General features: G+C 55.7%; 1 protein-coding gene across 18 annotated transcripts in view; it reads right to left on the bottom strand.

The window, feature by feature from the left end:
- Nucleotides 1-21,617, bottom strand: part of SYNGAP1 (synaptic Ras GTPase activating protein 1) — a 32,096-nt gene extending 10,479 nt beyond the window's left edge. For 10 of the 18 annotated variants that reach the window (XR_006298906.1, XR_006298902.1, XR_006298905.1 and 7 more), the window contains exons 1-14: nucleotides 21,488-21,617; nucleotides 17,934-18,055; nucleotides 15,679-15,784; nucleotides 9,292-9,383; nucleotides 8,712-8,833; nucleotides 6,769-6,922; nucleotides 6,454-6,552; nucleotides 4,286-4,912; nucleotides 3,999-4,143; nucleotides 3,627-3,771; nucleotides 1,867-2,103; nucleotides 1,525-1,726; nucleotides 1,120-1,298; nucleotides 380-421 (exon numbers count right to left, since the gene is read on the bottom strand). Coding sequence is in view for 13 of the 18 variants with exons in the window: in XM_043591154.1 (XP_043447089.1) it covers nucleotides 380-421; nucleotides 1,120-1,298; nucleotides 1,525-1,726; nucleotides 1,867-2,103; nucleotides 3,627-3,771; nucleotides 3,999-4,143; nucleotides 4,286-4,912; nucleotides 6,454-6,552; nucleotides 6,769-6,922; nucleotides 8,712-8,833; nucleotides 9,292-9,383; nucleotides 15,679-15,784; nucleotides 17,934-18,055; nucleotides 21,488-21,554 (2,339 nt within the window). In the remaining 5 variants the exon portion in view is untranslated. Of the gene's footprint in view, nucleotides 1-379; nucleotides 422-1,119; nucleotides 1,299-1,524; nucleotides 1,727-1,866; nucleotides 2,104-3,626; nucleotides 3,772-3,998; nucleotides 4,144-4,285; nucleotides 4,913-6,453; nucleotides 6,553-6,768; nucleotides 6,923-8,711; nucleotides 8,834-9,291; nucleotides 9,384-9,501; nucleotides 12,289-13,162; nucleotides 13,237-13,324; nucleotides 13,380-15,424; nucleotides 15,501-15,678; nucleotides 15,785-17,933; nucleotides 18,056-18,659; nucleotides 18,823-18,938; nucleotides 19,007-21,487 lie in introns of those variants that run through there. The other 8 variants (XM_043591157.1, XM_043591158.1, XM_043591160.1 and 5 more) reach the window with 7 other exon arrangements.
- Between the last annotated feature and the right edge of the window lie 2,079 nt (nucleotides 21,618-23,696).

Raw genomic sequence — 23,696 nt, 5'->3', positions numbered from 1 at the left:
AAGGGGCGTACAAGCAGGAGGTAAGGCCAACGCCACCGGCAACTGAGCCTGCTGTGGTCTGGCACAGGCCTGGGGGTGAGAAGTGGGACCCACAGGGAAGGGAGGAGAGCTGGAGGTGGCAGCTCTGCAGAGGGCAGGTAGGGAGGGGATACATGGGAAAAAGGAAAGGAAAAGGCCTTTCCTTTCCAGGGAGGAAGTGAGGCCTAGAGGAGGGGAGATGGGGGCACCAAGATGGGGGATGAGGGGCAGGTCCCAGCAGATATGGAGGAGATGAGGGTGCATGGAGGAGAAGAGGGGAGGAGGAAGGTGAAGGCCACTGGAGTGGGAGCGGGAGCAGACAGGAGAGGAGAGGAGGGTGGGGGAGGGGAGAGCCCCTCACCTGTTGAGGCCTCGAGCCATGAAGGACTGAAGGTCGATGGAGCTGGAGAGAGATGGGAAGAGGGGCGAGCACAGACAGAGAGAAGGAGAGAGGTGGGCAGAAGGCGTGGACGCATGGAAGGAGAGGTGGGAATGGTGGAATGGGTATGGCATCATGGAGGGAGACCGGGGCGGAGGAACAAGCAGGGCAGTCATCAGAATGAACAGCAGCCGAGGCCGCCACATCGGAGTGGATGCCAGGGCTCGGGAGGCCCTGCTAGGGTCCACATGTTACTTCTCTGGGGCTGGATCGTGGCTGAGGTCTGCAGGCTTCTGGCGGGGGGCTGGGGAAGTGCTTATTTACCAACCAGCACAGAGACAACTGAACGTTTTGACACGACATGGCTGATCTAACTTGTGTGGCTGAACCTCAGCTCTGGGACAGGCAAGGGCAGGCAGAGGGACAAGGCAAATCAGAGCTTGTGGCAGGACCCAACCCCCCCCCCCCCCCAGGCTTCCAGCAAGCTGGAGCTGGAGGAGCCTCCACACTCTTCCTGGGGCTCTGAGATTCCTGCTCCCTCTGGCCTTAAAGGGGCTCTCAGCCTAACCACGGACTATACCGGTCTCCTTACCATTTTCTGTGAGAGCCTGCCTCTTTTTCCTTTTAAGCCCTAGAGAGATGCACAGGGGCCCAGTGGAGTGTGTCCGGAACAGAAAAGTAGGGGCTCCTAGGGCACCGGTGTGGGGGTCCCAGGTGCTCACCTGTTGAGGTCCCGCATCATGTAGCCCTGCATCTCGGCCGATGGGCCTCGCAGCACCACAGGCTGAGGCCGGGGCCGCTCACTCTGACGGCTTGGCTGCCTTTGGATGTTGGGGTTCCTCAGAGCTGTGCTGATGTCATTGAGGAGCCGGGGCAGTGGGCCCAGCTTCAGAAGGGCTTCCTGGAAGGGTGAGGCTGTTACCTGGGGGCTAAGTGCCCAGCTCTAAGAGGACCTCAGAGGGTGCAGATGGAGGGTGTCTGAGCTGGGGGTGGGGGGGGGTGGGTGGGGGGTGCTAAAGACACATCTGGGGACAGTAAGGAGAGAAAAATCTGTGCAGGGGATGGTCTCTCAGGCCACAGGAGCCTCTGGAGACATCTGGGGATGCGGCAGAGGGGCATCTGCTGACCTTACTGAGCTGGGGCAGCACCTCCCAGAGCAGGGCATGCAGTGTGGAGAGCTCTCGGCCCAAGTCGATGTAACCCTCAAAGCTACTGCTGTTGGTCAGCGTGTCCAGGTTGGAGATCTCATACAGGAACTGCTGCATGGAACCCCACTCCAGCTCCAGAAACTCATTCATGAATCCCAGAAAGTCCTCCTTTGAGGTAAACCTGGCCAAGGCATCCAGAAGGCAGGGGTCACACACACACAGAAGGCCTCACACCCACCTGTCTCAGGGTCTCTGGGGACTCGGGAGGCCCTTCGTGCCCACCCCCAGCCGCACCCTACCCCTGCCTGAGGCTTCTCTCACTTGGAAAAGTTGGCCAGGTTCTGGATGACCTTGGCAATGAGGGTTAGGGTTCGTGAGGTCTGCTCATCTGGGTACTCCTGCATGAGCCCAAAGAGACTGGGCGACATAATGGCTGGGCAGAGGAAGCGCAAGAAGAGCGAGGCGCTGATCAGCCTGTCAGCGATGTCCTCCCGGCCCCGCTCTGCGCAGCGCAGCCGCCAAGATGCAAACACCTCCTTCAGCTCCCTCGGGAACACGCTGAGGGGAAGGGGTGGGGAGACAGAGAGAAAGAGAAAGAAAGAGAGAGACCGGGACTGAGCCCCAGAGACCCTCAGCTTCCAGGGAACATGCTGAGGGGGGTGGTAGGAGGTGAGGGTGTGGAAACAGAGTGGGGGAGAGACAGGGAGGGAGGGGCTGCAGGAGGAAGACGGGAGGCTGCTGGAAGAAGAGGGCTATGGCAGAGGGAACAGACAGATCAGGGAAAGAGAAATGGACGGGGAGAGAAGGTGAGGGGAGAGAGACATGCGGGAGAGAGACGGAGGGCGTATGAGAGAGACAAGGAGAGGAGTAGAAGAAAAACAGACACCAGGGAGAGACAGAGATGGGAGAGAGATGGAGGGTCACTTGAGGTACAGGGAGCTCGGACCCCCCAACTCTTCTGGATTCCAGGGAAATGGGGATGGAGGTGCCCCTGCGTGACCCCCATTGCCCGCAATGGCTCAGCTCACTCCCCACCTCCCCGTCCCACTTCAGTGTCCCACTGACACCTTAACCCCCCCCCCCCAACTTGTGTAGTGTAAAGCAGAGCTCACCATCGCCCCCACACCTCCAACTGGCTCCTCCTCCTGACTTCCCCAGTTCTGCCAATGAGACCACAGGTCTCAAACACCAGCCCCGTGGCCTCTTGAGTCATCCTTGACTCCCCACAGACAAGCTCCCTTCTTTGCAATCAGTTGAAGGCTCCGGCTGATCCTTTCCTCAGTGAGTCCTTCACAGCGGCCCCTCTCTCCCTTTCCTGCCACCGTCCCGATCCACTGACAATCACCTCCAACTAGCCTGGACTCCGCTCTCCCTACCCCACTCACTCCCTGCACCCCACGCCACTTAAGGATTAATCTTCTCAATCATGATACTTCTTGGCACTAGCACCACTAATGGCATCCGTGACCTACCAATGAACTCAAACTCTTAGCCTGGCAGCTGAGGACTTCCAGATTCTAACTCCAACTCCCATGTCCAGACCTCTTCTCCTTCCACTCTCCATTAGGAGCCATGTGCTCCATTAAACCTGGCCTAACTGCTGGCCTCCGAAAGCTCCCGGGCCCTCACCTTCATGCATGTGCCCCTCCCATGGCATTCTCCCAGAATGTCTTCTTTGCCCATCAAATCCACACATCAGAACCTAACCCGGTCTTCAAAGCCCAGCCCCGGGCAGGGGGGGGGGGGGGGGAGGGGAAGGGGGCAGGGGGTACCTCCTTCATGAAGCCTTCCCAGCTTATCTCAATCAAACCTCCACTTTCTCTGGCCTTATGTTGCCTGGGGGGAGGGAACCTTCCTTGGCACTTAACACACAGTACAACTGTTCCGTAGCTTTCTGTGTATCTAACCTGTCCCTCTAAGGGCAGGGGCCAGGCCTCAATCTTCTGTCTGCCTGCCTTACAGCCCCAAGCACGCCGCTTCGCCCATAACCAGTATTCAGTCCTCTTTGCGGATGGACAGATGGATGAACAGATGAACACACGACCCCAGCCCCGGCCCCCACCCAGCGTTCCCAGTCTCACCAGTGGGAGTTGACCACCTTGCACAGGGCCAACTCACAGCACATCCGCAGGTTGGCCTGGTGCTCTGCCAGGCTGGACGCTGTGCACTTGATAGGGTCCACCTCGCAGTTCTCCTCCGACTCATACAGAGCACGGATGAATTCCCCTGGGGTGGGGGCACAACAGAGGGTGGTCATACTTGCCAAGGGCAGGGATGGGGGCTGCCTGGGTTGGGGAATCTCGGAATCCCATGGTTGGAGGCTGGAGTCCGGGGACTCGAGGCTTGGAAGCATTCAAGCTGAGGAAGGGTGACTTGGGGTCTGGGGTAGCCAGGTTTAGGGTTGCGAGGCACGTGTGGCAGGTTTGGGAAGAAGACCTGAGACTAGGTCATACCGATGGCATCCTTGAGGTATTTCTGACCAATCAGTCTCATGTACTCTTCTATGGCTTTAGTGGCGAGCGTGTTCTCGCGGAATATGAGGTGCTCCCGTTCCATGAACCGGTCTACCTCGGACATGGCCATGTCTGAAAGGAAGTCCTGAGGCCCGGGAAAATCCAAGGGTCAGCCTCCATACAACCCGAGCTCATTCTGAAGACATTAGTGCCCTATCCTTACTATCCCCCTCTCCCAAGCGAGTGCCCACTCCCAGGTTACCTATTCCTGGGGGCACAGCACTCACCTTGGCCTTGCCCGTACTCTGCAGAATGTGAACCAGTGCACTGGCAACCTCCTCCTTGCCCTTGACATTCAGGGCGGGCTCCAATACGGCACACAGCATCCGGTAGTGGTTGGTGACGTACTCTGCAAACTCCTTATACAGCTCCATGGGCAGGATACTCATCGTCTGGTAGCGTGCTTTCAGCCGCACAGCTGGGCAGCCTCCTTTGCCCTTGCCCCCTGAGCCGCTCCCTGAGCCCCCGCCCCCTCCTGAACCCCCCATGCCCCCGGAGCCCCCACTGCCTGTCGGCAGGGTCACGGGGTACCACTGCTCTGTGAAGTGGCGCCCAGCTAGGGTGGCCACGGGCACAGTCACCAGGCCAACGTAGCCCGCCTTGTCCTTCTTGCGCTTTTTGTCTGAGTCACGGTACAGATGTAGCCGCAGGGCGCGGACAGCCGGTAGGTTGTTAAACTCAAAGTGCTCGCCCCAGAAGACGGTGTCCCCCGAGGCCGACCGGGGCTTGGAGGTGGTGCGGGCATACAGCATATCATCCAGGCAGAGCTCGCAGTAGTACCGCTTCTTGGGGGGTAGCTCCCGAGCCTCTATGATCCACAGCTTCAACACATTGTCCACCCGTCGGCTGTTGTCCTGGTGGGGTGGGGTGGGCATGGCAGATAAAGGGGAAAGGAGAGAGAGACAGAGACACCAAAAGGGGAGAGACAGTGAGAAAGTGACAGTCTCTGAGATAGCAATCGGAAGGCTGAGAGTACGTGTACTGGGTTGACTAGTATCCTCCCTCCAAAATTCATGTCCACTTGAAACCTATGAACGTGACCTTAACTGGGAAAAGGGTCCACTTAATATGGGTCCACCTTAATATGGGTCCCTTAAAAGGGTCCACCTTAATATGAGGTACACTCATATTAAGATGTGTTCATGCTAGATTAGAGCGGGCTCTAAATCCAATGCCTCATATCTGTATGGAGAGAGATTTAGAGACCAGAAACACACGGAGGCAGAAATTGGACAGGTGTGGCTGTAAGTCAAGGAATGCCAAAGATTGTTGGCAACCCCAGGAGCTAAAAGGCAAGAAAGAAAAAAAGAAAACAAAAGCAAAAACAAAAGAGGCAGGGAAAGATTCTCCCTTAGAGCTTCAGAGGAAACGAAGTTCTGCCAACACCTTGATTTTAGACTTTTAGTCTCCCAAACTGTTAAGGAATGAACTTCTTTTGTTTTAAGTGACCTAATTGGTGGTAATTAGTTACGGCAGCCCTAGAAAACGAATGCAGATGGTAGCTCATACACCAGACAACAGAATCAGCATTGGGAAAATTTTCAAAAGCTAGAATAATAAACCAAAAATAAGGTGGAATTTGAAGGGAAGAACTGGGGAGTCCTCCAAAGACAATCAGAAGTTGATTGCAAAAACAAAAAAAGTGAGCTGCATAAATACAGGATGGGGGAGGTTACATGTAGCATGAAAGGGCCTTGAGGATACAATGGACCACAAGGTCATAGTGAAGCCCAGGAGATGTCACAGTCACAGTAAGAAGAAAGCATGGCGTTCAGACTCTGCACACGTTAGACCGTATCCAGCAAGTAGGGTCTAATTAAGGACAATGAAAAACAAGGGCCCCCTGGAGGAGGGTCACCAGGACTGTGGGCTCACTGGAAACTGGGATTCGAGAATAGCTGAGGGAACTGGGAGCATGTCTCCTGGGAAAGAGAAGCCTTGGGAAGAACACAAGACTGTAGAATTTCTGAGCCAGAGGGGACTTTAGAGGTCATCGAATCCCCATCTAAACCCCATTCCCACCAGCTCTACGGAGAGGAAACTGAGGTCTAGAGACTTGGCTAGCTGACAACTGTAGCTGTGCAGGAACGCTGCAGGCAGGGGCTAGGCGACCACTGCCAGGGTGTTGGTGGGGCGTTGCTGCCCCCAGGGAAGACGAATCGGCTTTCTAAGTCTGTGACTTCTATGGCAAAGAAACATCACAAGGTAGGAGGAATGGTAAAAAGACATGGGGGGACTCAGAAACAGGTGGGGGTCACCTCCTGCTCACCCAGATCCCCTCCTCTCCAAGCCTCCCTTTCCTTTAGAGCTCATCTTGCCCCCTAGGCCCCCGGCTTCCCCCGTGGCTTGACCTTTGCCTTGCCCATGCTGTCTGGGTCTCCTTTACTCCCGATACCTTGTTGGGTTTTACTGCCCGTTGTAGGTTCTCGATCCATTTGTCCCTCTCGGCGGCAGAACGACAGGCAAAACATTTTGTCCCTGAAGACGTTGTTACCTAGAGAGGGATGGGGGTTGAGATGGGGCTCCAGAGGGGAGGTGACTCCTAAGACTGGAGACTCCATCACTGTGTCTTCCTCCCTGGCCTGCCCTCCTTTCTTTCAACCCCAGAGGTTTCTGTTTCCTTACCATCCCCACCTGTGCTACCTTCGTCAGGCCTCCGTGCCCTCACCCTCCATCGCTCCTGCACTCCTCAGTTCACGAGACCCAGTACCTCAAAACAGAACTCCTGGCCCAGGATGGAGCTATGCACTGGCTTGATAATGGAATCTTCATCCAAGTTGAGCTCCAAGGCCTCGGCCGCACTGCTAGGGCTCAGCAAAGACTCGTGCGAGTGTGACTCCTTGAAGCTCTGCATCAGCCGGGCCCTGGCAGGGAAGGGTCCGATGACAGGGTCAGGGCCCCACTCTTCTTACACACCCAGGGGCTAGCTCTAGGGTAGGGACCTGGGGAAAGAGTCCCCTGAGCCCCCTTCCCACACAGACACAGACAGAAAGACATGAGGAAAATGAGAGAAGCCAGGACCCTTTAAGAAACTCCTACCCCGCAATTCACACCTGAGGGGTTGTGAGGACTGGGGACACCTGGAAATACCTCAACCCAGAAATGGACCATGGCAGAAAGGAAAACAAAAACAAAAACAAAGAGAACAGGTGGGTGTGGGGCACTTTTAGGTGACCACCCCCACCCCCCAAATCAGAGCCTCAATATCAGGGGGAAAAGTAGGAGTAAAGAACCAGAAATACAAAGAAAATGTTTATTTGGGCCTGGCACACAGCTAGTACCTAAAAAACATGTAATGATTCAAAGAATGAATGAATGAAAGCAGAGGACAAGTTTTAGCAGAATCAGAGGAAGGAGGGAGGGGAAATCACAAGCAATAGGAGAAAGCTGTGGGCAGAGAAGTGAGAAGGAAGAGATTGAAAATGGGGCCTGGGGAAGAGGAGGAGGTAGGGCAGGAGGGAGAAGGGGGAGGCCAAGCCACGTGCGGAAAGACCGAGGATGGAAGAAGATGAGGAGCAGCTGGGAAGACGGGCGTGGGAACAGAGGTGGGGGACAAGCAGGGACCACACCAGGGAGCAGAAGGTAAAGGGGACTGAGGGAATGGAGGACGTGGCACACAACACAGAGGGATGGGATAGTGAACGGCTGGGAGATGGCTAGGGGAGGAAGAGTGGAGAGCAGCGGGAAAGCGGGAGGGAGAGCTCGGGTGTGGGAGCCTCCATGAGGCTATTTATAGCAGCCCCGTCATCTTGGGCTCCTTTGCCGTCAGCGCGACGCTCCCCCGGCCCCCCGCCCCCGCGGCCAGGAATACCATGCCCTCACCCCCCCGCCAGGCCCAAATCCAGCTCTGGTGACATAGGAGGGGGGTAGGGGAAGGTGTGACTCACCTATCCCAACCTCCCTACCTGCCCAATCCTGGGGGCGGCCAGACATGGGGGGAAAGGGAGGACAGGGTTCTCCCTGGGGAGAGACTGGGTGAGGGGGAAACCCAAAGAGGGACCCCAAGAGGCAGACAACAGAAGCAAATATCAGATCTCCTGCAACCCCAGTCTCAGAGACAGTGCCCCCTGGACTTCTCAGAGGGATTTCTGCCTCATACTTCATTCCACGATTAACCCTACAGCTTCCCCTCCCAGTTCTGTCAACCTGCATACCTGTGTAAGCCTCCCCTTTCTGTCAGGCTTTCTGCTGCCCTTCCCTCATCCATCAGTATCTGCCAGCCCCAGCCCCACTCCAACTGCTGCCATTCCCTCACACCCTTCTCCTAGATCACACTGCTCCCTCTCCTACCAACCCACCACCCCTTCCCTGGATTCCTTCAGTGTTTCCCAGGCTCCCAGGCTCCATTACTCCTCCTCTGTCCTGTACAGCTCCTTCAATCCGGGGATGGAGCCCATCCTTCTGGTGACCAGGAGAGTCCCTCCTTGGCCTCACCTTCATTCTCTTCCTGCCTCTCAGCTTGTCCTCTCCCTGCACCGTGCCTCTCTCCTGCTTCCTCTTCTCCATTCTGTCCCTTGTCCCATAACATCTCTCAACCAATTCACTAATCCACGGCCTTCATTCTCTGCACCTAGATAGCCTCCTTCCCTCCAATCTCACCCAAGAGTCCCCTATGCTGCATCCAGCTCATCCCGCCCACTCCAGCCCCTGTACCGGTCATGGTCAGCACTTCGGAAGCGAGGCAGGATCTGGCGAAAGCTGCTGGTCCGGTCAAGTTTGGGTTGTGACTTCGTGCGTTTGATGGAGCTTTTTAGCCTCCGGCTCAGGAAGCCTTGCTGGGGTTGGGGGGAAATGGGGAGAGGGGTGGATTGGGGCAGGGTCAGTTCTACCTACTCACCCCTCAGCTGGTAGAGTCCCTGGATGAAAGTGGGATGGGGGGGGGCGGTGAAAGGGAAGTCTCTAGAGATGAGGAAATGGAGATAGGAGCTCTGCTACCAATTTTTCTTCCCTTGCTCCCAACGGGTGCAAGCATACACACACACACACACACACACACACACACACACACACACACCAGCTTGGAGAAGGTGGGAGGGCTGGTCTGAGAAGCAGGGGGACAGAGCCAAGGAGGGGGAAACCAAAGAGGTGGGGAGAGGCGCGCGCATGAGTGAGTGTGCGCGCGCTTTCTCTCTCTCTCTCCCTCCTGCCCCCTTTCTCAGAATCCTGGGGCTCCAGCTGGGGCTAGAGAGGAGGGGACCCAGCTGAGCCACATCTGGCTGGTGCCTTCACTCACCGAGGGCCGGAAGGGCGCAGCGGGGGCGGCCTCCATGCTGTACTGCTTCCCCCCTGGGACGCTCTTCCTCCTCGAGCGACCCAAGTGGTATTCTGGAGGGGGATAAAGAGCCAGAAGGGAAGTTGGGGAGGGGTTGCTGTTAGCCCAGGTTTCCAACTCTGGCCCCAGCCCATTCGCCCACCTCCCTCTGCCCCTCAGCTCCAGCCTCACCTACCCCCCGGAAAGCAGCAGGAAGAGCAGCGGCGGCTGAGAGGCTGACGGCGGGAAGGAGGGGGTAAAGAACCCGAGCCGGAGCCCCCCGAGGGGGATGGGGTGGGAGGCCTTAGGCCCATGACTGGGACTGGCAGTCAGCAGAAGGGCATGGCTGAGAGGGTCAGTAAAACCCCAGTGATAAAAGGACACCAAAGATCCACAGAAGCTAGGTCCTTGGTGCCCACCCCCCCAGGAAGGGGCTAGCTGGGGGGGGCAGTTGGGTTAAAGGTCATTGCCCATAGGCAGGCTTTCCTCTCCCCTCAGCTGGGCACATCTTCCACCTGCCCCCCTCTCCTGGAACCCCTGTCTGTCTGGACAGCCAGGGCTGCCTCCCATGACCCCCTCCCTGGTCTGGAGGGGGAAGTCTTAGAAGCGACCTGTGAGGAGTGGCAGGGGAAGAAGCCTGGGGACAGAAAATTCAAGGAAGGGGCAGATGGGAGGGGGAGGGGAGAAGGGCAGGTTCCACGTGCACTGCAGTGGCAGGGACTCAGGAGGGAAGGGGGGTGGGGAAGAGGAAAAGAGAAGAATGCAGGGGAGTGGGCAGGGAGTGGGGACGATGAGCAGTGGAGGTTCAGGGGACTCCCAAGTGAGGGTAGGGAGAAGAGGAGGAGGGGAAGAGAATGCGGATGAAGCTCGGACTGCCACGAGTCTAGAGGGGTGGCAGCTCAGAGGAAGGAAGCTGGGGCTCTGCTGCCAGGGAATTTAGAGGGGCCAAGGGGCTAGAGGAGAATGAAAGTGGGGGGATGCCAAGCTCCGGCTCCAGCTCCAGAATGGCTGCCCAGGCCTGGGCTCCCCCCTCAGCCCCACAGTCACCACTGCAGCCAATGGGGGGGCAGGTGCTGCATCAGGGGCGGGGCTATCATCTCCACGGCAACAAGAAGCTACAGGCTGGGGGGGGGGGGACCGGAAGAGCTGCCTGTTAACCCTCTAGGTTCCAGAACAAGGGAGGGCTACAGCTACATTTCACTGTCTGCTTCCAGAATTGCAAATCACCAGCAATCTACCCTAGAATCAGTCTTCAGTTTCCCTTTGCCTTCAAAGCCCAGGTGTTAGAAAGTCTGCCCACAAAAATGCGGACACCATGACACAGGAACCCTTGTCAGACCCTTGGGAACATGTGTGTAGAGGACAGAAACATACACTGAGCTGTGTGGGTACGTGTATATAACCACAATACAAAAAATAGGGATCTAGGTGCTTATGAGACATACACACAACTGTGAGCACAGGGGTGCCACAGATCCACGTTCTGAGACCTTGGGACCCACATACCCCACGGGATACATGCTTAGACATATGTGAACACTGCAACAGGGGAGTACACATTTGGACCCAGACACCCACATGAGAGCTGCTGGTGTGGACCTGTGGCCCCAGTCCCTTGGGAATCATGTGGGCAGCACATTACAGAATTAGACATTTAACCCTCACACACACACACACACACACACACACACACACACACGGAAGTCAGTTTAACCTCTAAGATACATGCTTGAGTATACCATGATCCCAACCACAGCAAGGTATCCTGGTACCCCAAAAGCAAAAACATCCTTCATTCACATGGGAAGTATGACCACATCCACTCTGTCTCAGGACAACCCCTTCTTCTCCCCCAGCCCTTCCCTGACTCCAACAGAGGCATCAGTGATTGCTCTCACAATAAACAAAAACAAGGAGCAAACGCATTATTTATCCTTCTGAGGGCACACTCAACAATGCATCCAAGGGTATCTTTTTCCTAGTCTCTGCATTTCTCAGGTATGGCTGCCTCACTTCCATTCCAAGGAACCAAACTCAGCCACTACTTTCATATGCAGGCTCCTTTAATAAGGCACAAAGACTAACTTGAAATCCACTAAAATTTTGCTTTGGAACTAAAGAATTGACAGGCAGAGAACAAATTTGCTAATTGGTTCTCTTGGTTCTTGGAAGTAATATCACCTCATGCATATTATCAGGAGCTGAGATCTATGAACTCACACATAAGTCACAGGTACGGGTAAACCACGTACGCATACGCTTACAAAGACTTTCACTACCGCAAGAAAGAAAACCACAAAGAAAAATGAAACAAAGTGACAGAAACACAGGACATTCTGCTATTAATGCTGCATGCAATGACATGTACAGGAAACACAGCACATACCCGTGTACACACACAGAGCAAACCTGGTAAGTGTACACTGCGATCCTGGGTCTCCAGGTCCCATCCCTGCACGATGTATACACGCATGCACACACATAACAGCCACCTACACACACCCGTAACACAGGCATTGTGCACACACCCACACATGTACACACCCTGTGTACACACACAATTGCACTCTCACACATACACAGCGAGGGCTTGGACTCCCGCCTCTCCAATGTCTCTAATCTTGCCATCACCCACAGAATCTCTCCCTGCCCTCCAATGTCCCACATCCCTAACCTTCCCTTTGGCCTTTCTTCCTTGTCCTACCCAGCTGGCAACTCTTGAGGGGAGCCAAGGAGAAAGGTTGCCAGAGCAGGATGAGGAACAGAGCTGGACAGAGCAGCGAAATGGGGGGCAAAACTGTGCAGGGGACAGGAAGCTCTAATGACAGCACCTGCAGTGACAGGCCTCACTGTGAGCCAGCCTCTATGCCTGAGTGGCCATCTCTCATCCAACCAAGCCTGATCCTATACAACCTACATGAACCGGTGTCCTCTCTCTCATCTTGCCCCTTTCTTCTCTCAAGAGATAGCTTTACCAAAAGGCCTCTTTCCTCCTCCTGCCCCTCCTCCCCAGCTCCCAGACCCCTTCTCCCTCCATCCAGTTCCCCATCTTAAGCTTTCTTATCCTCTTTTCTCCTCAATCTGGCTCCAATATCTCCCACATTCCCTTTCTCCAGCCATTCTTTCCCTCTTAGCCAAGCCTCTCTCATTCCTCTTCACCTCCCTTCTCCCCACTTTTCCACTTTCTCCCCACTCCTTTCTTTTTCAGCTTTTCAATCCCCACTCCTAGACACACCAGGGGCTCACACCTGCCTAGCTCAAAGGTGTTTCGTACATAGTAGGATGCCAAGAAGCCCACTCACACACACTCACTCCCTTCCCCCACTTGCACACCACCCACATCCAGACACACCCTGGACACCCGTGCTGGGATTGACACAGATACCCAGGCCAATGATGGAACACATGCAAAGACACACACCTGCCACCAGGGACAGGGAAAATCCTGCTCATGCAGCCACACATCCCTACACACAGGAGACTGACTGGAGGTGAGCCCCAGCCAGAGAGAGACATGCATGTTCAGGGTCGGAGGTGACATGTACCAGTATGACCAGTGGCCGGCCCAGCAGTCTCCTAGGCAGGAACCAGACAGAGAGGCACGATGAGACAGGACAAGCTTGCACACGGCTGGCTGCACATGTGTGCATGAGGAACTGGGCCCCGGGTACACATGGCATCGACACACAGGGGACACGAGCATGGACACGAACACATACACGGACACGCGGGCTGCCGTGTCCACCAAGGGGCTCCGAGATCACCCCGCACCGGCCTCCCCCGCGTGCTCGCGACCCTGGCCCCCCCGAGGCCGGTCCCCGACCCCCCACCTCCGCTGCCCCCCTCCAGTTACCATAACTCCCCCCACTCGGAAGATGCAGCGAGAACATGCGGAGGGAGCAGCTGCCGCCGCCGCCGCCGCCGCCGCCGCGGCTTCCCCACCCCCTCTCGCGCCCACGCACACGCGCGCCCCCGCCCCCACGCGCGCTCCTCGTCCGCCCGGCCCCGCCCTTACCTCGCACCGCCCCCTGGGGGGGGTCGGGGGTGTCCCCGGTGGGGGAGGGGCCCCGCCCCTGCGCGGGGGAGGGGCGGGGTGCGGCGGGAGAGGGGGCGGCGCGGCCCGGCTCGCGCCGCCCGGCGCGTTGGGGGCGGCGGCGGGGCCCGGGACGGCCGGGACGGCCGCGCGGTGACGGCCGCGGGAACGGCTCCCTCCGCCGCCGCTCCCGCCGCTGCCGCCGTTGCCCGGGCCCCGCCGCCGTTGCTAGGCGACCGCTGCTGCCGTGGCCGCCTCTGTCACGAGCCCCGTCGCCCGGAGACAGCGCGAGAGAGACGGGGGAGGGGGGCGAGGGGACCCCCAAAATCAACCGGGCCTCCCACCATCCCCTTCCGAGCAGGACCCCCCACCAAAATCGCGGAGGGAACGAGGGGCGGCGGCTCCACCCAACAGAGGAGGAGCCCTGGATTCCAATGCCCCTCAAAGGTCCGGCGACCTCTCCTGGGCTCCAGCGTCCACAGCCTCAGCACACCCCTTCGCAGACCCAGGCCCCCAAGCCCCCCTAAAGATCCTTATGTCCCCTGCATATCCTCCAGGTCCTTTACACATTCCATGTCCCCCTGAAAACCCCAAACGTTCATTCACCAGCTAGCAACTCTTTCACTAAACCCTCCCCCCCAACTATATATACTCCAGGACCCTCTTCCAACCCCTACTGAATCCCCAACACAACAACTTCCACATACCATCCCCAACTCCAAACACACACGGTGCCCCCACCCAAAACACACAGGAGACCCACACCAGAGACCCCAGACCCTGAGGACCCAGGATAAGGAGAAAGATGGGGATTATGTGGGCAGAGATTATCAAACACGCGACATATGATAAACATGCTCCATGAGCATGTGACCATTCTGGCCTAGACACACAGGTATGCACATGTGCACACACACAAATCTTTCCCAGACATGGACATGACTCACACACACACACACACACACACACACACACACACACACACAGATGTGACAGACATCACACATATTCTCTGTACACACCACCACCACCACCACCACCACCACCACCACCACCACCACCACCTGGCTTTGCCTCACAAAAATGTGCTATCCACACACCCCCATGGTCATAGGTTTCCATGACAATGACACACATCCCTGCCCACCCACCCACCCAGGGCCCCAAAGCTGGCCCCCAAGGGCAGTGAGACCTGGGCCTATCAGAAGAGGGCTAAAAGGATGCCAAAGGATGGAGACAGGCCACTCAATCTCTTTGAGCAAGAGAAACTGGGAGTCTGGATCCCTGAGGGGAGGAGTTGCTGGTGGAAGAAAGGGGTCACCAGGGGGTTTGGAGGGGATGGAGGAACTGGATCCCTAGGTCCTGGAAGGGGAATGCAGTGATAGGGGGCAGTGAAATGGGGGTTTCTGGGGGCTGAGGACGTCTCTCTGCACCTTGGCTGCAGATCTCTGTTCTCTGCCTTCATCTACCCTCACTGTTCCCATGGAAACCTTTTAAGCGAACTTCTCAGGAAGACAAAAATCTTTTTTTAAATGACTAAAGAGGGGGGTGGAGGGGGGGCAGAAAGAGGGAGGGAGGGGAAGAGACAGATGGAGAGAGGGAGAGAGTTGGAGAGACAGACTGAGCAGATAGCTCTACAGACAGACAGAAAGATGATGGGGGTCTGATGAAGTTCCACTGGGAGCAGAGGGGACCGACAGAGGAATCAAGAGGGGTGCAGAAAATAATGAGAAATCAGGGAGGAAAGAGAAAGGGGGCGACAGAATTGCAGAAAATAGCAGCAGTTGAAGAGAAGAGAAAAAGGGGTGGGGGGAGAAAAGAGGAAGGGCCCACAGGCCCGAAGGTCTGGGAGAGGAATCAGGACCGTGGGGGTGGGGCAGAGGTCTGGGGGAAGGGCAGGAACTAGGTCATTCTCTCCACGATCTCAGACCAAGGGCTGGGAGGGGCAGGGGCCGGAACGCTCGGACAGGAAGCTAAAGATCTAAGGAGACTATTTTTACAAGCATCAGGAAAACAGGCAAACTTCGCTGCTGGAGAGGAAAAAGGGAGCGAAACAGAGCAAAGACCACTGGGGCCTCTCACCCACAGCCCCAGTCCCGCTCCAGATCCCAGAGGAGGGCGCCTTCTCCTCCCAGGCTCCCACTCGCAGGATGAGAGACTTTGTCTCCTCCTCCTCCTCCTCCTCCTCCTCCTCCTCCTCCTCCTCCTCCTCCTCCTCCTCCCACCCCCTGACAGCTCCCTCATTTCCCGGACTCCCCCCTCCCCGGCAGCCCGGTCCACCTTCAGCCCTCTCCCCGCGACTGTCCGGGGCACGAGAGCCTGCTCGGCCGCCGTACCATGCTCGCCGTGGGGCCGCCCCTCCACCGGCACGGAGACCGTGCGTCTCAGCAGTTTGTTGCGACTGGACTCGCTCCTCCGGTCCCGGATCAGAAGGGGGTGTATCTAGGGGATGCGGGGGTGTGTCAGACCTCACTGGCCCAAGCCGTCCCTCTTCTTGCCCCCCCGCCCCCACCACCGAGGAAGAATGAACCTCCCTCTCCATCGGGCCTGCCCACCTTCAGCCCCTGCTCCCGCACACTCTTGAAGTGTCTCGGGATGAGTCGATTGCTCTTTCCCCTCTCTCTCCAAGTGTCTCTCTCTCTCGTTCCCTCCCGTCCCATCCTCCTCTTCCCTCCCTCCATTTCTTTTGAAACACCCTCCGGGAAATTCTCCCAAACCCGACTCAGTTCTTCCCACAACTCCGCAGGAGTCTGCTACTCTCCTAATCCCCTTTCCCCTTGACCTTCAATTCCTCCATTCTCCCCGCTTTCCTCCCAACCTCCCACCTCCCTCACCACCTTCCCTCCCTCCGTGCCTGTCACGGGGGTAGCAGAAGCTGCATTTATAATCAGGATCTACAGCTTGTCTCCCTCCCACGGCCGGGCTTTCGGCCAGACTGGGACCCAACCTCCCCACACCCCCCAAAGGGCCTGGTCACCTCCCCACACCCTTCATCTCCTTCCCTCGCCCCCCCACTCAACCTCTCTCACATCCCTCTTCTCTTGAGCCATTCCCACTCCCTGAGCCTCATCCCCAGCTCCAATCCTCCAATCTCCTCTACCCTACAAGAACCACCCCGCCTTGCTAGTCCCTAGCCCCAGGTCCACAACCCATCCACTTCAGCCCCTGTGGCCCTAAACGCTGCTTACCTACCCATCCCATCCCATCCCCCACCCTCCCTACTCCAGACTCTGGCCACTTGTAGTGCCCCTCAGCTTGCTGGCCACCGGTTCCCCCCACCACCTGAGCTCATCTCTACCATTCCACCATTACCCCATCCATTGCTCTCCCTCTTCATCCTCCCAACAGTCCCCACTCTCATTGGTTCCTGTTTCCCCAATTCATCCTGCAGACCACAACCTTTGGTCAAGACCCGCGACCACTAGTGAATCACTCAAATGCCCCCCAATGCCTAAAACTTGGACTCCCTAACCACCTCGTCCTTTAAAGCCACCATGTCCCCTGTGACCTGGAAGTTCTAGCTGGCCATCTTTCCACACTCTCACTTGCCCCTCAGGTCCCTCAGAACCCTGATTAACCCCAACTCCAATTCTAGCCCTGCCTCACCACACCCTCCCCAACAGCACTGGGAGCACATCTCTCACCACTAATCTGGTTTCAGAGGCTACCTATCACTCTCTAAAGCTGCTCTCCCAGATCACCGCCACTCCCTGGATCACACCTCTGGGCATCCATATCTGCATCCCATTTTCTCTGATGGGTCCCCCACTGCTGCTTCAGTGACTGGTGGGAACCCATACTCCCCTGCCTCTAATGGCCCTGCGTGGCCCCCACCTCCCACACTTTGACTAGTCCCTGCCCCTCTCCTACTCCTACTCCTTTAGAAAATGTCCTCTACTTCTAGTTCCCCTCCTCCCCCTGGCTTCCCCTCCCTTATATTCTTTTCCTGATTGATGTCTCTGGTGAAAGCCCTCCCAGTCTTTCTAAACCCTGACTGCAGGCACCTTCCCAATCTTCACCGCCATCCACACCAACATCCAATGACTTCTGTCATCTCTCCCAGTACCTCCCAGCACCCCCACCCCCCACCGCCCAGTTTCCCTCAATTCCCTCTCCCAACATGATAAGGGCAGGACTGGGAGTGGTGAATGATGGGTCTTGCTGAGGTAGGGGTGGGGAGAAGAGGAGAGGGTTCTCAAGGATCACTTTGGAGGTGATCCCTCCAAAGCAATACCCATTTTGCCACCCCTTCTCCAAACCCTTCAGTTTCCCTTTCCCATCCTAACCTATCCCACAATATGGTCAGGGTGACAACAGGAGCCACCCCCAAATCTTCAGAACCACATCTCCTTCCCAACCCTGCATATGGCCCAGAAAGATCCCCTGGCCAAGGGGAGAGAAGGCCTGTACTTTTGCACATCCCAATCCAAATCTCAGTGGCCACCCTCCCCAGGCCGCTTGCAAATGTTTCTCTCTTTTTTGCTTTCTCTGTGCCTGTCATCCCTTCGCTAATGAGGATTCTCCTTCTTATTCTCTCCACATTCTCCCATGCTACCCAGAGGTCTTTTCCCAACCTTCCCACTCCGCTCACCTCGTCCTCATCCAGCATGAGAAGCTGGTTCCCCGAGATGATGCAGAACCGTGGGTTCCAACCAGGACGATCATATGGGGAATGAACGTATTGGGTTCGGTGCATAGGGGGTCCCCGTACATCTGGGGGACAGAGACACACAGAAACAGTAAGGGAGGCTCTATGCGTTTAGGAGACAGAGGCCCAAAATGGCAAGAGAGAGAGTCCACAAAGTGGGAGAATGACACCCCACCCGCCTTGAGATCACAGATAGAGGGTAGGCACATAGTAACTTTAAAGGAACAGAAGATAAGCCTGTATATCTGGGGGGAAAGAGGGGAGGGGAAATCACATCACAGGGGGCTCCGTAGACTTGAGTTAAGAAATTCAGGGGGGCGGGTTTCAGGGAGGGGAAGCATATCATGACAGAGAGGGTACAAGTTTAGAGGCAGAGAAAGTGACCGTGCTTTCCATCCACATCAAAAAATATATATAAAAAGATGGAAGGAACAGCAAAACTGGCAGAAGGAAGGCACACAGAGATGGTGGTGGTGGGTGACTGGGAAGAGGGAGGGCATCCAGAAGATGAGGACTTGGAGGGAAGGTGGCTCACCCATCTGTAAGACAGTGAGAGGAGGGCTGCACGGCTGTGGGAAAGAAGGATGGGGGTGGGGTGGGTAGGAACATTTGGGTCATGAAATTCTGATAGCTAAGCATCTGGAAAAGAGAGGAAGTGAGGGAGCTTACCTGTTCACAGAATCAGAGACAGGAGAGGGCCTCTCCTCCTGTCTCTCCTCTATTCTCAGCTCCCTCCTCCTCTAGCCCAACCCCGCTCAACCTCTGGGGAAAGTTCTGGTTCTTCTGGTGGTAGGGGGAGGATAGGTCTTGTCAACATCTGGCTATGGAGGGGCTGGAGAGTGAGGAGGTAGGAGACATGCCTTTGTTTGAATGAACAGAGACTGAATTGATCTCTTCTCCCACTCCATGCCCAGAGATTAAAGATTCAGTACTGCCCCTTCTCTTCACCTAGTCTCCACGGACAGGACGGAAGCCAACTCCACAGGTTAGGAACCTCTCCAAGGCACAGTGAGGAGCTTGAGGAAGAAAGAGGGGAAGGAAGGATGGAAGGTCTGGGCCTGTGACAGAGAGGGGGCCTCCAAAGTGCAAGCTGAGGATGGGGACAAACTTCTGAAAAAGAACACTAGACCAAGCATTGCCCATGCTCGGAGATGCCCCCAGGGGGCATCTTACCCAGTTTAGCTGTTCTTTCCATTCCCCCATCCCTGCAAACTGTCTCTCCTTTAAATCCCAATGCCACACACCATCACAGGGACACAGGGAACAGGCCCTATGGAAGTAAGAATCAAATTGGTGACATCAAAGTGATAGAAAATAGGTTTAAGGTATCACAGTGTGAAACAATTTAGAGGAAGAAAAAAAAAAATCAAATCCTGTCACCTTTACAGGATAACTAATCATGGACATATTGCAGGAAAAGAACTGTTCTTTAAGCTCCCTCCTAAATGAGTACCCCGGGGCGCCTGGCTGGCTCAGTCAGTAGAGAATGTGACTTTTGATCTCAGGGTCATGAGTTCCATCCCCATGTTGGGAGTGGAGCCTACTTTAAAATAAAATAAAATCTAACTGAATACCCCTGAGCAGGAAAGTTTTGAAAAATCTAGCCCCTTTCTGTCGATATGCATGTTCTTCAAATGGACGTAACCTTCACATCAGAGTCAGAGATGAACCCCTAGAATACATATATTTAGAAACCCCAGTACTTCCAGACTTTCACTATCTCCATGCCACCTCAGAGATTCTCTCCAATACCCTCTTAGATACAGATATCACCAGTCCCTAGGCTCTGAGACTGCACACACTGCAGGCGACATGCCCACCGCACTCAGACTCTGAGGGCTCCCAGAAGAGAAGTCTGTTGATACATATAACCATTCTGGGAGGGGCTGGTTCTGGCTGTAGCCACAGGAAGGCAGGCTAGAGTTTAGGGGACACTTTCCCCCCGGGAGCAGGGAAGGTTGCAGGGAACTTAGCTTAGGAGCGACTCTGGAAACACACACCCCACACACACATATTGTCTGGACTTAAGTAAGGATGATTCTGGGAGGCAGATGCAAGAGACAGACCAACACAGCTGAGAAAAGGGAAAAAATTTTACTAGGATAAGAAATCCCACAGGGCTTAGATGGGGATGTCTCATAGGCCCTGTTCCAACCATCAAAACCTGTATCTTTGCACCCCAAATCTCCAACGCCCCGGGAAGTAGAGGAGACAAGAAAAGAGGAACGGGTGGAAGAGCGAAGTAAGGTATTAGTGGAAAGTGGGTAGGCACAGACTTGCAGTGACAAGATGGGGAATGGGGTAGGGATAGAGGATGGACTGGGGGACAAATCACAGGGATGGAGCTAAGTGAAAAGGAGGCAGAAATGAGAGTCAATCCCTAGAGACAAGGGAATATACCAGAAGAGCCCAGTCGGACATGGGGCAGAGGAAATGAGGTGCACCTAACAGGGGTACTAAGACAATGGGGTCATGAAGGAGAGGTAGAGAGGTGGCAGAGATATAAGGGAGCTACCAGATAGAAGGGAGGGGAGAGGGAATGGGCCAGAGAAGGGACTGAGATAGGGGAAGAACAGAAGGGGGACTCATATAAGGAACGGACACCATATGGGGGGAAAGATATAGGTGATGGACACCAGAGGAGGGAGGGGGAATGGAAATAAGGATTGGAGGTGGGGGAGGGGGGTAAAAGTGGTGAAGTGAAGGGGGCGGATAGGACCCCAGAGGGTACATTTCTCTGGTCAAAGGCCTTAGTGATGGTCAGAGTCTGGGGCAGGATCCTAACCTGCCCTCTACTCCCAGCGCTCAATCTTACTTCTATTGCCCCCTCCCCCCCCTCAATAAACACACACATAATTTGGCCCTCCCCCTGCCCTGGTCTCTCCTCCCCCAGCCCATTCCCTCTCTCCTCTCTTCCCTCCATCTGGACCCTCCATTCCCCCACCCCCCACTGCCTCCCTCTCTCTCCATCTGGCCCCTTCTTCTCTCCCTCCATCCTCCTCTCTTTTTCAACCCCCTACCATTCTCTGAGCCCCTCCACCATATACTACCCCCCCATCTTCTTGGCCTCTCTTTCCATCCCTGTGTTTTCATTTCCCCCTTCCGGCCCCTCTCCTAAGACTCTGTCCTTCTATTTCCTTAATATCTTCCTCATCTCTCAGCTCCCACCTCCAAATTATTTCTGCAGGTCTCCCCCCAACCCTAGCCTTCTATATTCCCACCCTTTCTGGCAATCTCTTTTCCCCTTCATCATTTTCCCTTCAGCCCCATTCAAAGCCTGTTTCCTGGCCCCTCCGGCCCCTATCTACCCCTATCTTCTGGCCTCCCAATCCTCCTTCCCCATTGCTCCCATCCCTGCCTTCCCGGTCCTCCTCTCTCTCCCTCCATTTCAGCTGCTCCCCTCCCTGGCCCCGGCTCTGCACACCCCCCCCCCGCCCCTGCCCCTCCCCCTCTTGCCCCCCCCCCAACTGGCCCTCCCCCTCCCCTCACCACCGTACCTCTGAAGGGGGCATAGGACATCGCGGGGATGCTCCCCCGATGGATGGAGGCGCGAGACCTGCTCATCAGGCCTGGGGGGGAGGGGGCGGGGGGACGGGGGAGAAAGAGAAGAGAGAAAGAGGGGGAGAGAGAGGGGGAGAAGGAGGAGGAGGTGGAGGAGGAGGAGGAGGAGAGAGGAGGAGAGAGGAGCAGAGAGGAGCGGAGAGGAGGAGAGAGGAGGAGGAGGAGGAGAATAGGAGCCAACGGCAGCAGCGGCAGCCGGGAGGGAGAGAGAGAGAGAGAGAGAGAGAGGGGGGCGGGGGAGTGAGCGAGAGAGGAGAGAGCAGGAGGAGGAGGAGAGAGAGACTCTGCAGCCCCCACCCCTACCCAGTGAGAACCAGAGAGAGAGACCCCTGCCTCAAAAACATAGTAGACGGAGTGCAGTTCTAAAGATGCATACCTCAGATCCTGAGACTGACAGACCCCAGACCCACAGAGAAATATACCTTGCCACCCCCCGGGGGGGGGGCGGTTAATTTTAAACCCAAAATCTAGAGGGAAAGATACCCCAATCTCAGGGCACAAAACAGATCCTGGACTCCCCTCCCCATTGAGAGAAGGGTCAGAGATCAAAATATCAATGTCCAGCTTCAAAAAGGTTCTGCACAGCCACAGAAATCTTAAGACTCCAGAATCAGATGGTGATTTCAGGAACCAAGATCAGAGACCTAGAGTCAAAGAAAAAGATGAGATCCAGATTCAGAAAAAATCCAGACCTCGAATTAGGTCTTAGAGAACTCAGATCCAAAGATACCAGACCCCAGACTTAAATCTCAGAGAAAAGAAACTGCAGACTCAGAGACTGATAATTCAGGAGACCAAGAAACTCCAGACCTGAGGGTTGAGGATGGGCAGAAGGGAAAAGAGAGAAGAAGAGGAGAAAGAGACACTCAGGTAGCTCAGAGATGTAGAATGCAGAGACCCCAAACTCATAAAGAGTTTGAAAGACCTTGGAGAGAGAGTGATCTCAGTCCCAGAAACACAGAAATTCCCAAAACAAAAAGGAATCTCGGTCCCAAGAAGGATCCCACTGCAAATACTGAAAGGCCCTACAGAGATCCAGCTCAGAAACAAACTCCAAATCCAAAGACAGATCTCAGGGAGACGTCATCCCCAGAGACGCAGGTAGGACAGAACTCTGATAAACGCCCAGTGACACCCACCCAGCAGACCCAGAGACCCCAGATCTTGAAAGGAGGAGAAATACTGGGTAGGGGGAGTGGCAAGAGCCTTTTCTCTGCTGCCTCCTCCCACCTCTCTCTCCTCTCATTGGCCCCTCTCTCCATTTTTGGGTCACTGGATGTGCTTGGGCCCCAGGGAAGTTATGTAGGACAGGTCCAGGCTCCTGGGGGATGGGTTAAGGGAAGGAGACCCAAGACTCAGAGGTGTTATAAGTCCTGAAGAGTTCAATAGAAGAGGGGTGAGGGACAAAAGGACCATCACCACGTCTTGGTGTCCTCCATATCCCCAACCTGCTGCCCTAGTCTCTTCCCCACCCCCACCCCATTCACCAGTCTGTCTCCAGCTGTAGGGTTTCAGTTAAGAAGGCTGAATTGCCCTCAGCCCCATTTTCATCACCCTCTATCCCATTCACAGTGTTTCACTCTGTCCTTTTAAAAAAGCATCTTGCCCCACCTAGCCATCGTCTTGCCATGCACATCCCTGCCTAATCACTTTCCCCTGCCCAGGGACAGCTGGCTTCTCAGATTATCCCTGTTCATTACCCAACCTAGACATATGTCAGTCCTAACCAAAGAGGCAGGGGGCGCTCTCTTTACCCCCTGAGATTCGAGCTTCTCAGACCCTCCCACTCTTTAAGGCCTCGGGAACAGTCTAACGGCTGTAACTGGGCACATTCTGGCGTTTAAAGATGATTCCACACTCCACAACCTGACGCATCGAATTGGCGGGGTCTCCAGCCCCCCTTTCCTAGCACCAGCACTCTCATCACGTGGCGTGCGGGGCTGGCCAGCGATTGGCCTCTTCGCGTCGCTCATTGAGATACAGCCGCCTGAGGGAGACAGGCCCCCTCACGTGACAGTGGAACGACGCTGCGGCTCCCCTCAGCCTGCAATTGGCTGTTTTCCGGTTTACACGGAAACGAGAGTGCCATTTCCGCGCACGTCTGCAGATCCGGCTGTCGATTGGCCCAATTCCCTTTCGCTCCTC

This window comes from Prionailurus bengalensis, chromosome B2, assembly GCF_016509475.1.
Source record: "Prionailurus bengalensis isolate Pbe53 chromosome B2, Fcat_Pben_1.1_paternal_pri, whole genome shotgun sequence".
Classification (NCBI taxonomy): domain Eukaryota; kingdom Metazoa; phylum Chordata; class Mammalia; order Carnivora; family Felidae; genus Prionailurus; species Prionailurus bengalensis.
This window is presented reverse-complemented; position numbering and strand designations above follow the sequence as displayed.